Raw genomic sequence first — 12,829 nt, 5'->3', positions numbered from 1 at the left:
GTTCGGTCGCAGTCATACCAACCGCTCGGTCAAAAATAACATCCAAACCGCGTCCGTAACAATATATATATATATATATATATATATATTTATATATATATATATATATATATATATATATATATATATATACTGTATGTATATATATATATATATATATATATATATATATATATATATATATATATATATATATATATACATACATATACAGTATATATATGTGCATACCGCATTATATATATGCATAATACATTATGTATAAAGACGAATATGTATATATGCATAATGACGTATATATATATATATATATATATATATATATATATATATATATATATATATATATTGTGCCTGTATAATGTATATTGTACATATATTATATCACCCAAAAAGTGACATCTTCTGTCTAGTCTAGTAAGTAACTTTGAAGTCATAATCTAACAATATGAGACAAAATAGGCTCCAGAATCGAGTGTTTTCCAACATTTTTTTTTAATGCACTTTTGCCCTTTAAAAGTTTTCAGGGGGCGTTGGTGTTCATCCACGGAATGCGTGCACCCGCTCATAGCTGCACATGGGTGCGGTACGTGGCTCAGAGCTCTTTTAACAGGACGAGAATCGTTTTAACGTCTGCAGCAGTCCTTGGGGGTTTTTAAGTGTGCACACCGGTGTTTGTGTGTTTCCACCGCAGACTCGCAATATCATGGCTCCAAGATATGAATCGTGGACTCGCGCATTGTCTGCTGTTGTCGTGCTCGTCATGTGCTTGCCCTGGCCGGAGGCAGGTGCAGTCCGAGGGGACAAACCATCCTTGCGAAGACAGCGACACCGCAAGTACAGCAGGTCGAGCAGTGATGCCGTCACAGGTAAGCTTACATTACGTCATTTTGACTTGTCTTGCATCCTTTTTCATTTGCTCATTTTTTATTTAGTAGACCTGTAAGTGAGTGTAAAATGTTACCTAGTGGCGACATGGTTTCCCTCAGGGAAGGTCACTCACTACCCCAGTGAAGGGATCCTTTGCTGCAATTCCACGTCACTCCAATGCAGCAATGCCCCTTCGGGGTTTCTCCCAATATGTCAGTTTTACTTTTGTGCTCCGACATTTGCCTCAACATGTTTGGCTAACTGCCAAATCATGAACTATGTCGAAATATAGCAGACAATGTGAAGATACTCGTGTCGAATGTGAATATAATCGAAGTGAGATTGAAAGACAGCACGATTTAATGAGTGATTTCTTCTTTTTATGGAGTAAAGGTAAATTCAATGAACTACAACAAAAGTATTATGCACAAAAAGGGACCACTTCCCTAACCCTAACCCAACCCTAACAAACCCTAACCCTAACCCTAACCCTAATCACTTTCCTAACCCTAACCACTTCCCTAACCCAACCCTAACAAACCCTAACCCAACCCTAACAAACCCTAACCCAAACCCTAACCCTAACCCTAACCCTAACCCAAACCCTAACCCTAACCCTAACCCAACCCTAACCCTAACAACCCTAACCCTAACAACGCTAACCCTAACTCAACCCTAACCCTAATACAACGCTAACCTAACAGGCCAGACAACTGCATCTCACATTGAAGCACATGCATATATATCCTCATATAATAATTTAGATCAAAGACATGTATGAATGGACAAAAGGGCAACAGACAATCAGAAAAAAGTAAATTTATAGTAATGATAAAAGAAAAGGGGAAGCAGGAGGAGGGACAGAGGGGGTTTGGAAATGACATGTACTACAACACGGTACAACACGGTACAACACGGTGCAACACGGTGCAACACGGCACAACACGGCACAACACGGCACAACACGGTACAACACGGTACAACACGGTGCAACACGGTGCAACACGGCGCAACACGGTACAACACGGTACAACACGGCACAACACGGTACAACACGGTACAACACGTCACAACACGGTACAACACGGTACAACACGGTACAACACGGTACTCTGACACCTTAACGAAAGCCCAACGTACATAATATGGTATTAAAAATATACATTCAAGTCTGTTATGCCTTTTCTGTTTAGTAAAATGTTCATATGGACTCCATTAAGTACCATATCAGTTGGACTGGCTGCTTCCAATGTCCAATCAATCCTCCAGAGGGAATACCTTGGCACACATCGCACTCCTGTAACTCGGAGCAGCTGTCAATCGGTGCTCCCTGGGTCATCTGGAATAATTTAACACAGGTGAAGGTGACGATGCAATAGATTACTCGTGTCTGTCTCGCCTATTCTCGGTCCGCATGGACGGACAAAATAAACAATGCTTTTTGTCAACTGCAAATTGATGTCTTCATACCTGCATGGAAAACAAGGTGGTGCTGACAGCTCTTCATCACAACAAAGGAGATGCTCCCAACGGCAGTAAAGGTGCTCTTATTAACTCTTAGCGGATAAAATCCATCGATTGTCAGGCGAGTCGAACTTCAAATCCAAATAGCAAACACACATAAACAATTACAGCAAATATTGTATGACTTAGTGAGTATAATATGATAATAAAACGTCATTGTGAAGTTCAAAAATCACTCTGATGTTTTATTCAAACAAAAATGCTGTAACGTCTTTTTTGTTCATGTTCAAAAAGATAAAATAGAGGAAAACTAAGATCGGGTGAAATGAAAAGAAATAACCCAATGAACATGGTGGGGTGTCGGAGACCACCAAGGTGTTTTGAAAGGCTTGTGCTCATTACATCATTATCTGTGCTGTTATTTTCTTTTCAAGGCAATGAATGCATCATGTAACTGATGCTTGTCTTGTTGCATGCTGGGTACTTACAGAGCCATCTGTGACGTGTTGGACATTTGCTCAGGTCCATGCTGAGCTGCCGAAAGCCTGGTGTTGGCTTAGCGGTTAGGGTGCCGGCTTGGGATCCTCGGATCCTGGGTTCGAATCCCGGTCGATCGCTGAATGAACGCCAGGGGGGTTGACTCAGCCTGTCATCCTTCCGAGGTCGGCAAATTGAGTACCAGCTTGCTGGGATGAATGATCCCGGTGTGTACCCCGATTTAGAATAGGTACACCGTATCCCTGCGCATCGTAAGAGGCGACTAAGGGTTGGCGTCAGGAAGGGCATCCGGCCATAAAAACATTGCCTCAAACAGGGAACCATGATTGTCATGGGGCCCGCAAGGCTAACCCCCGCTCTAGTGGGGAAAATGGCCTTAAAACGATCATTCATTCATTCATTCATTCATGCTGTTCACGTTCCATGTTGCCATAGTGCTGACTTTCCACATACTTGTTGTCGTGTGGTACATGAACCCTCCAATGGTCTTTGAGACCTCCTGAACCCACCCCTAGAATGGGGGAATAACCAGCCGAAGAGGCGTATCCTTGGAATGTCATAGTGAGGGACGTGCGCAGGGCAACCTAATCTCTCTGAAGTCTAGTTGGGACTTAATAACACTTTTCCAACTGTTTCTGGGCCTTTGTCGTTGCCTCATGTATATTGTGATATAATATATTGTTACGTCTGAAGGTCCCGTTAAAACAGGAACCTCAGCGCCGAGTTAGACTCAGCAAATGGCCTAACGATCTTTTATTATTTATTTTACTGTGTTTATTTAATTAATTCTAACACTTCACTGTTCACCAAGGAACTTCAATTTGGACGAATTAATAAATAACGGGAAACAGACACAGAAACAGATGGTTGAAACACGTTTCTTACCTTTTAAAAGGGTTTATTTATAAGTAAACAGGGAAAGGGGTAGGTAACAAGTGGGGAGAGAGAGAGGATGTGGGGGAGGAGGAGGAGAGAGAGGGTGGGGAGAAGGGGGAGAGAGAGAGGGTGTGGGGGAGGAGGGGGAGAGAGAGAGTATGTGGGGAGGAGGGGAAGAGAGAGAGGGGGGGGAGGAGGAGGAGAGAGAGGGTGGGGGGGGGAGGAGGAGTGATAGGGGTGGGGGGAAGGGGGAGAGAGAGGGTGTGGGGGAGGAGGAGGACAGAGAGGGGAGGAGGGGAAGAGAGAGAGGGGGGGGGAGGGGAAGAGAGAGGGGCGGGAGGGGGAGAGAAAGGGTGGTAGTGGGTGTTGTGGGGGTGATGTTTGATGAAGGATTGTGGAAGGGGAGGGGGGGGGGAGATTGGGTGGTAGTGGATATTGTGGGGGTGATGGTTGATGAGGGATTGTGGAGGGGGAGGGGGAGGGGGAGATTGGGTGGTAGTGGGTATTGTGGGAGTGATGGTTGATGAGGGATTGTGGAGGGGAGGATGTGGGGTTTGGGTGGTAGTGGGTATTGTGTGAGTGATGGTTAATGGCTTGATCTCGGATCATCAATTTGGATTCAGACCTGGTCATTCTACTCTGGACATGCTGCTTCTGCTGTCTCAACAATGATGGAGGTCCTCAATGCCAAACAGGAAATCAGAGCCGTGTCCCTTGATATATCTCGTGCCTTCGATACGGTCTGGCACCTCGCCCTGCTCACCAAACTCTCCTCTTATGGTATCCATGGAAACCTCCACACATGGCCTGCGGACTTCCTCACCAGTCGCAGTCAATGTGTTGTCCCCTTCCTGTTCAGGCTGGAGTTCCTCAAGGTAGTGTTCTGGGCCCTGTGCTTTTTCTGGTCTTCATTAATGATCTCTCCGACTCTCTTGAAAATCCTCTCTATCTCTTTGCTGATGACTCCACTCTCTGCCGCTCCATATCCCAACCCTCAGATTGGCAGGCAGCAGCCTCTTCACTCTCTGCAGACCTGGGCAATATCACAAACTGGTCAAACAAGTGGAACATGTCTTTCAATCATGACAAATCTCACACTCCCACTTAGTCTCTCCGAAAAGTCCATCTGGACAACCCTCCCATCTACTGTCTGAACAATCCTCTCCAAGAAGTTCTGTCACTCAAGCTTTTGGATCTCACTATCTGCCATGATCTTTCCTGGGAAAACCACATTTCAAATCTGGCCTCCAAAGCCAGTCGCCGACTGGGCATCCTCCATCGTGTGAAGACCTTCCTGGGCACTTCTGAGCTCCTCACCACATACAAGGCTTTCATCCGCAGCTCAATGGAATACTGTTCTCCCCACTGGGTCGGCGCTCCTGCCTCACACCTAGCTCGGCTTCACGCTGTTGAAACCAAAGCATTCAGAATCATTGGAATCTCCCGCGATGAAGCTAACTCCGAGGGCCTTTCTCTCTCTCACCGCAGGCAGGTTGGTGGTCTTTCTGTCTTCTACCGACTCCTCTCCAGCCTTGCTCCCCCAGCTCTATCTGTGGTCTGTCCCCCAAATATATAACAAAAAAAATACTCAACTCACCCCTGTCCATATGCTGGTAGCTCGGCGGAGAAGGTGTTACAGATTGAGTGAACGTTGTTTCTTCCGCTTAATTGTGGGAATGGCATCCTCTCTCAGTCGTGGCGGATGACCACAAGATCTCTCGCCATCTCTGTTGTTTCACAACATTTCTCTGTAAAATGTTCCGAATACAAAACAGAACATCTTGTAGGCCCGATCCACACTCGGGTATTTCGAACAAACCTCATCAAATTTCTGGCAACCCACGGGTCTTTCGGCCATTGGTGTAGCATAAAATCATCTCGGTTTGTATTATTACCACCACCACCACTGCATCGACCCCACATATTTGTAGAAGTGCGACATTTATTCGCCGTTTGTGTTAAATCATACAACAATGTAACCCGTCAACAATACAGACATGGAAGTCCTCTTCATGGTGCGACATCACGGCTAATCGTGAAGAAGAAGAAGCATTCGACTTTGAATCGCGAAATTACCCACTTAAAAAATCGCAAATCGGAGAAAGACACATCATATCTATTGTGTAGGGTATCGAGGGATAGATTAGCGTCCAGGTGATCTGGACATTGAACATCCTACTGTTTACGCAGACTCGATGTACTCCACCATTGGCCTACTATTATCATGAAGTCTGGCCTGCTAGCCCCCTGGTCATTGATAAGTTCGTGACCTATCATGACTTGGATGTGCCTTGTGAAGTCTGGCCTGCTAGCCCCCTGGTCATTGATAAGTTCCTGACCTATCATGACTTGGATGTGTGTTGGCCACCTTGGGCCATATGCAACACAGGTATAGGTGTGTTACCTAAAACTGATTGTTTGGCAAAATATTTATTATTTACACCATGTTTGTAGCACTTATGTTCATCGGAATAGAAATGTTGTTCGCACATAGTGTGAAATTATATTAAAATGAGGAAAATATAACATTCATACATTGTGTGTTGATACAACATGGAGTTTGAATGTACGGAAATGAAACATGTGAATTATATTTGAGAAACAATTCTGAGGTTGATATTTCTTTCTTTTTTTGAAAGTACAGCAAGAAGGTATATTATTACCATAAACTTCACAATGATACTTTCCTCAGCAGGTAGCTCACCTGTTGTCAATCATCAGGCAGGTGTTGTGAATTGGCCGAGCAGCGTCTGTAATTAATTAAATCGAGCTTTCGGATTTGCCAGGAATTCACCTTTGAACAATTATATGCCTTTCAACTATATCATAGAAAATTTTCAATAGAATCCCATTTTCTAATTCATTCCAAATAACAAAGTAATTCTAAGTAGAAATAATTAATTTTATCAACTGAAGATTCATAAGAGTATGTTTACTGTTGGAGAAAACGAGGTAGGCCTACAGCTGACCATTGCTATGATGAAGGGTTATTGCACGAAACATCAACGACATGTTCTTTTATTTTGGGTTAAACATAGTCTCTTATCAACTTCTAATTATGAAATAAAACAGTTTATTTTATCCAAGCAAACAGATTCACCTTCACAAAGATGAGTATTGTTACGTTTGTAGGGGGTTGGCAGTGATTACCTTAGTCCAGGTAGAATTGCATAGGTAGTGTGCTTCGACTATCGTGAAGAAGAAGAAACCCCATGTATCATAAGTAGGGATCCGGTAGACCGTATGTCGTGTAAGCGCGTATCTTCGTTCCCATCACAAGGGGTGGGGTTATGTTAATTAGTTTGGGATTATGGGTAATTAATCCCCTGTATGTAATGGCCTATGTTATTTTCCTCAGTTCCTTATGACACCAACAGCACACACACAAAGCTAAGAAATCGCACATTAATAACACCAAATAAAAGCAACCGGAACAAGACATTCAACTACCGCTGGTGCCGCAGTCATCACATCGCCACATCAAGCAGGCAGGGCCGTGAGGCCATGCCCCGAAGAAGAGTGATTGGTCCGGGATTGATTGGCGCAAGGACTGCTAAGATGGGACTAGGGGATTGGTGGAGCAGGCACGGATGACGTCAGAGCCTTGAGTATAAAATAATGCACTCCCTGACATTTTTATCTTCTTGACGCCCTCTTGACTTCTTCTTGGCTGTCTCTCATCTTCTGGCTTTGGTGGCGAGCGGTCGTCTCCCCGGTTTATTGAAAGCATTAAACACTGGACAAAGCAGTCTGAAGACTGAAAATTTGTCAAGTTTACAATAATAAAACAGCTTACAACTATGTATATAAATTATAATCATCATTTAAAATTACATTAATATTTATTCTGTACTAGCAGAAGTACCTGGGGGGTGGGGGAGGAGCGGAGGCGTGGGAGGGGGAGGCAGGAGTGATAGGGGGTTCATCACCTTTTTGTTGAATATATGCTGCTGTTCATCACGTTTCTGAGTTAAGTGTGATGCCGATCAGGAAGAAGAAGAAGCCGTACTACCAACTTCGTATACTTCCGGAATTATTTGATTTATTTGTGTTCAAATGTCTGGTGATTGCTTTGTATTTAATTTTGCGAATGTGTACTTGTATATAACTGTCATTAATTAAAAAAGGCTTCGACACTATCGAGCGTTTTTTTAACTCCAAAAAAACGAACTTTTTTTTTTTCAAAACTTTTTTTTTTTTTCCCCTCCCAGGCACTCATTGATGAATCTCTGAAGGTTTGACGAAGATCAGTTGAGCCATCTCTGAGAAAAATGGCGACACAGACACACACACACACACACAGCCCAACGCTCTCTTATATAGTAGATTATGTATCAAAATAATTGTATCGAATAAACAAACATACATAATCAAACAATAAAAAATATAACAAATTCTAACAACAAAAAAACCTAAAATAGCAGAAAACTTAAGAAGAACAACAAACAGATATTAAGCAAGTAAATGATTTTCTGCACCAACAGAGCAGAATTAAACATTTCACTCAAAAATGAAATTGTTGAATTCTTGTATCTCCGAGTCTTACACCGACGTAGGTCAAGCTACGTAGGTCAAGATGTTGAGCATTTCTGAGTTGCATATTATACCGAGGCACAGATTGTCGTGTAGGAGGAAGAATGTCACGGTGACGATTACATTGTAGAAGACCAAGTCCAAAACGCAAGAGAAGCTCATTCCTGCGTTCGCTCAACAACTGGAAACAAAAATGACGAAGTTGTTGCACATAGGACTGAATAGAAGGGTACGCAATAAAACGGAGCGCACGCTTCTGGAGTCGTTCAATCTCATCACTCTGAGCTCTTGTAATGCCAGAAAGGTTATGTTCATTAACATCTAAAATAGTGTTTTTGTATACAAACTTGAGGTTCGAGGAAGAGATAGAACTCAGAACAGACCAGAAAACAACAGAAGAAGAATAATATGGTGGAAAGGAGAGAAACAGTACGATAGATGTGCACAACAGAGGAATAATGGGTGCGGGGAAATGAAATGGGAGAGTGTGGCGTACACGAAAGCCCACTGGCGTGGTGACATCATTCCGTGCACCAAGTGGGCGGCGGCTACGCCCGAGGGGTAGGCGTGGCCTCAGGATATACACCGGGCACGCAGCCCGGAGCGCGCCAGTACTACAGTGACCTCTTTGAATAAAGAACATCAAACTTACCGCGTTGTCAGCTTCCTCCTTGGTAGCAAGTCACGCTCGTAGCACCGCGTGCTAAATTGGTGACCTCCGACATTCGGGTCAGCCATCGCTGACTACCCGAAACCGCCGCAACAATGGCTACCAACGCGGTCTCCATCAAGCTCCCGGGATTCTGGGAGTCACAACCCGAAGTTTGGTTCCTGCAGGCGGAAGCCCAGTTCCGACTTCGAGTCATCACGGTGGACGAGACCATGTACTGCCACGTGGTCGCCGCCTTCGGGCCCGGCACAGCCACCCGCGTCGTATTGGTCCTAAGGGATCCACCTGCCGATGGCAAGTACGAGGCGGTCAAGCGTCTCCTCCTCGCCACGTTCGGCCTTACAGGGGACGCATGGGCCGATCGCCTCTTGGACCTCCCCGAGATCGGCGACACGCGACCGTCGGTCCGTATGGACCATATGCTGGCGCTCATGGGCGACGAAACCCCGAACGCTCTATTCCGGGCGTTGTTTCAACGCCAGCTGCCAGCACGAGTCCACCTCGCTTTGGCTGGTTCCGCGTTAACGTAACCCCGTGCGCTCGCTGCCGAGGCCGACAAATACTACACGGCTTTGGCCACGCAGGCGAGTCTTGGCATGGTTGCCGCTCCCGAGGCTCCCGAGGCTTTCCCCGATGCACTGCACCTCGTGTCCGCCGCCACGCCCCGACCACCACCGCCGCCGCAAAGAAAACCGCGGCCTCCGACGCCGCAGCTGCCCGCCTGGTGTTTCTTCCACGCCAAGTTCAGCCACGAGGCTCGGCAGTGTCGCCCGCCGTGCTCATTCGGCAGGTCGGGAAACGGGCGAGCCGGCGCTCGGTGGCAACGGTGAGCGTCGGCAATTCCAACAGCCTTCTGTACATAACGGACACCTTGTCCGGGCGCCGTTACCTGTGCGATATGGGAGCGCAGGTGAGTGTCGTTCCTGCTGGTACGTCCGACAAGCACACCGCGGGCCGAGGTCCCACGCTGCTTGCGGCCAATGGTACGTCTATACGCACGTACGGAAAACGCTGTCTCTCCCTGCGGTTCGGAGGTCAGGTTTTCCGTTGGTCGTTCGTTATGGCCGACGTGCCCATGGCACTGCTCGGCGCGGACTTCTTATGTGCTAATGGATTACTGGTCGATGTAAAGCGCAGAAGGCTTGTCCAGGCTGAGACGTTCAGCTCGCTCGCGTGTGCGCTGCCCGGCTCGTTGAGTAGCTCACAGAGCGGCTCATCGAGCGGCTCGCCGAGCAGCTTGCTGAGCGGTTCCGTTCCGGCCAGGTTCATCTGTATGCTTCCGGCAGCGGACGAATTCGCCCGCCTCCTCGCGGGTTTTCCGGCCCTCACGTGGCCGACCTTCTCGGCGGGGACCGTCAAGCACGGGGTGGAACACCACATCCCCACCGCCGGGCCACCGGTCTATGCCCGAGCACGCCGCCTCGAGCCGATGAAGCTCGCAGTAGCTAAAGCGGAGTTCGCTACGCTGGAGCAGCTCAGCATCGTGCGGCGCTCCGAGAGCGCGTGGGCGTCCCTGCTCCACATCGTGCCCAAGCCCGGTGGGGGATGGCGACCGTGCGGGTACTACCGGCGCCTCAACGACGCCACCACCCCCGACCGCTACCCCATCCCCCACATTCAGGACTTTTCCGCCCGCTTGGCGAATATGTCCTTCTTTTCAAAGGTGGACCTCGTACGCGGCTACCATCAGGTCCCTGTCAGGCCGGAGGACATCCCGAAGACGGCTGTCATCATGCCATTCGGGCTTTTTGAATTCCTTCGGATGCCCTTCGGTTTGAAAAATGCGGCTCAGGCATTCCAGCGCCTCATGGACAGCGTCTTGCGCGGCTTGGATTTTTTGTACGTCTACCTGGACGACATCCTCGTCGCCAGCGCATCCCACGAAGAGCACCTACACCATCTCCGCACGCTCTTCGAACGTCTGGGCCAGCACGGCCTGATCGTGAACCCCGCCAAGTGCCGGTTCGGTGTCGCTGAAATCGACTTTTTGGGGCACCGCGTCACCAGGCACGGGGCCGTCCCCCTACCGGCCAAGGTGGACGCGGTGAAGGGGTTTCCGCGCCCCCGCACGATCAAGGGGCTCCAGGAGTTCCTGGGCATGGTAAACTTTTACCATCGGTTCCTGCCCCGCATCGCCCAGCTCCTGCGCCCCTTACACGAGGCCCTTCGAGGGAAGCCGGGCAAAGGTGATGTTACCTGGACCGATCAGATGGACGCGGCGTTCTCGGGCGCGAAGCTCGCCTTGGCCAACGCCACCATGCTCGCGCACCCGGCGCTCGATGCACCGATCGCCCTCACCTCCGACGCCTCGGACTACGCGGTGGGCGCGGTGTACGAACAATGGGTGCATGGAGCTTGGCAACCGCTGGCGTTCTTCAGCCGGTAGCTTCACCTGCCCGAACGCTGTTACAGCACCTTCGACCGCGAGTTGCTTGGGCTTCAACTGGCGGTCAGGCACTTCCGCCATCTGCTCGAGGGCCATGCGTTCACGGCCTTCGTCGACCACAAGCTGCTGGTTTTCGCGATGGGCAAGGTCGCCCAGCCATGGTCGGCCCGGCAACAGCGTCACGTCGCGGCCGTGTCCGAGTACACGACGGACATCCGGCACGTCGCGGGAAAGGACTACCCGGTGGCCGATTGCCTTTCCCGGGCCGTCGCCCACGCAGTCCACCTTGGCATCGACTATGCCCGGATGGCAGCGGACCAGGCCGCCGACCCCAGGGTCCAGGCCCTGCGGACCTCCGTCACGGGCCTCCGTGTCACCGAGGTGCCCTTCGACGGTGCGGGCACGGCCCTCGTTTGCGACGTCTCCCTCAGGCGGCCTCGCTCCATCGTGCCCGCAGGCTGGCAGCGCCAGGTTTTTGACGCCATCCATGGCCTGTCCCACCCGGGCACGAGGGCCTCCCACCGGTTGGTTGCCGACAAGTTTGTCTGGCATGGCTTCCGGAAGGCCATCCGCGGCTGGGCCAGGACGTGCCTCGCATGCCAGCGCGCAAAGGTGCACCGACACACCCAGGCCCCCTTGGCCCCGTTTACGGTGCCGGAACGTCGGTTCGACCACGTTCACGTGGACCTGGTGGGACCTCTGCCCCCCTCACGGGGTTTCACCCATGTCCTCACCATGGTGGACCGCACCACCCGGTGGCCAGAGGCCGTGCCTTTGGTGGCGACGACGGCGGCAGACGTCGCACAGGCGTTCATCGCCACCTGGGTCGCCCGGTTCAGCGCCCCCTCGGACATCTCGTCCGACCGCGGCCCCCAATTCACATCGGAGCTCTGGGCCGCAGTCGCACAGGGGCTCGGGGTCCAGCTGCACCGAACCACGGCCTACCACCCCCAGGCCAATGGCCTGTGCGAGCGATTCCACCGCTCATTGAAGGCCGCACTCCGGGCCACCCTCCGCGACGGTGGCTGGGTCGACAGGCTCCCCTGGGTCCTGCTGGGCCTCCGGACGGCGCCCAAGGAGGACCTGCGCGCATCCGCGGTGGAGTTTGTCTTTGGACAACCGCTGCGGGTGCTGGGCGAGTTCCTCCCCGACCCCACGGCACCTTGGTCCGTGGCGCAGGAGTGTTCTGCGCTGCAGGAGACCGCCCGGTGGTTCGCCCCGGTGCCGACGGCGCACCACGGGCACCCTCCTACACACGTCGCCCCGGAGCTTCGCACTGCGGAGTACGTCTTCATCCGGCACGACGCCCACCGGACACCACTGCGGCCCCCGTACGACGGGCCTTTCCGCCTGCTGGAGACCGTGGTGAAACATTTCACCCTGGACATCGGCGGCACTCCTGACCGGGTCTCCATAGACCGCCTCAAGCTGGCCCACCTCGACGTGGACCACCCACCGCCGGTGGCTCGGCCCCCGCGTCGGGGCCGCCCCCCTGTGGGCGGACCCCCGGCACCACCCAGCACCGCAGGCAC

General features: G+C 50.3%; 1 protein-coding gene across 1 annotated transcript in view; it reads left to right on the top strand.

Annotated features, from left to right (window-relative positions):
- The first annotated feature begins 577 nt into the window (after nucleotides 1–577).
- The window catches only part of LOC137431901 (uncharacterized), a 351,683-nt gene continuing 339,431 nt past the window's right edge, over nucleotides 578–12,829 (top strand). The window contains exon 1 of the mRNA XM_068123735.2: nucleotides 578–869. Within this exon, the coding sequence (XP_067979836.2) occupies nucleotides 707–869 (163 nt within the window). The 5' untranslated portion in view covers nucleotides 578–706. The remainder of the gene's footprint in view (nucleotides 870–12,829) is intronic.

Source organism: Myxine glutinosa, chromosome 7 (assembly GCF_964187855.1).
Source record: "Myxine glutinosa chromosome 7, kmMyxGlut1.1, whole genome shotgun sequence".
NCBI lineage: Eukaryota > Metazoa > Chordata > Myxini > Myxiniformes > Myxinidae > Myxine > Myxine glutinosa.
Note: the sequence above shows the minus strand (reverse complement) of the source record. Positions and strands in the feature narration are given on the sequence as shown.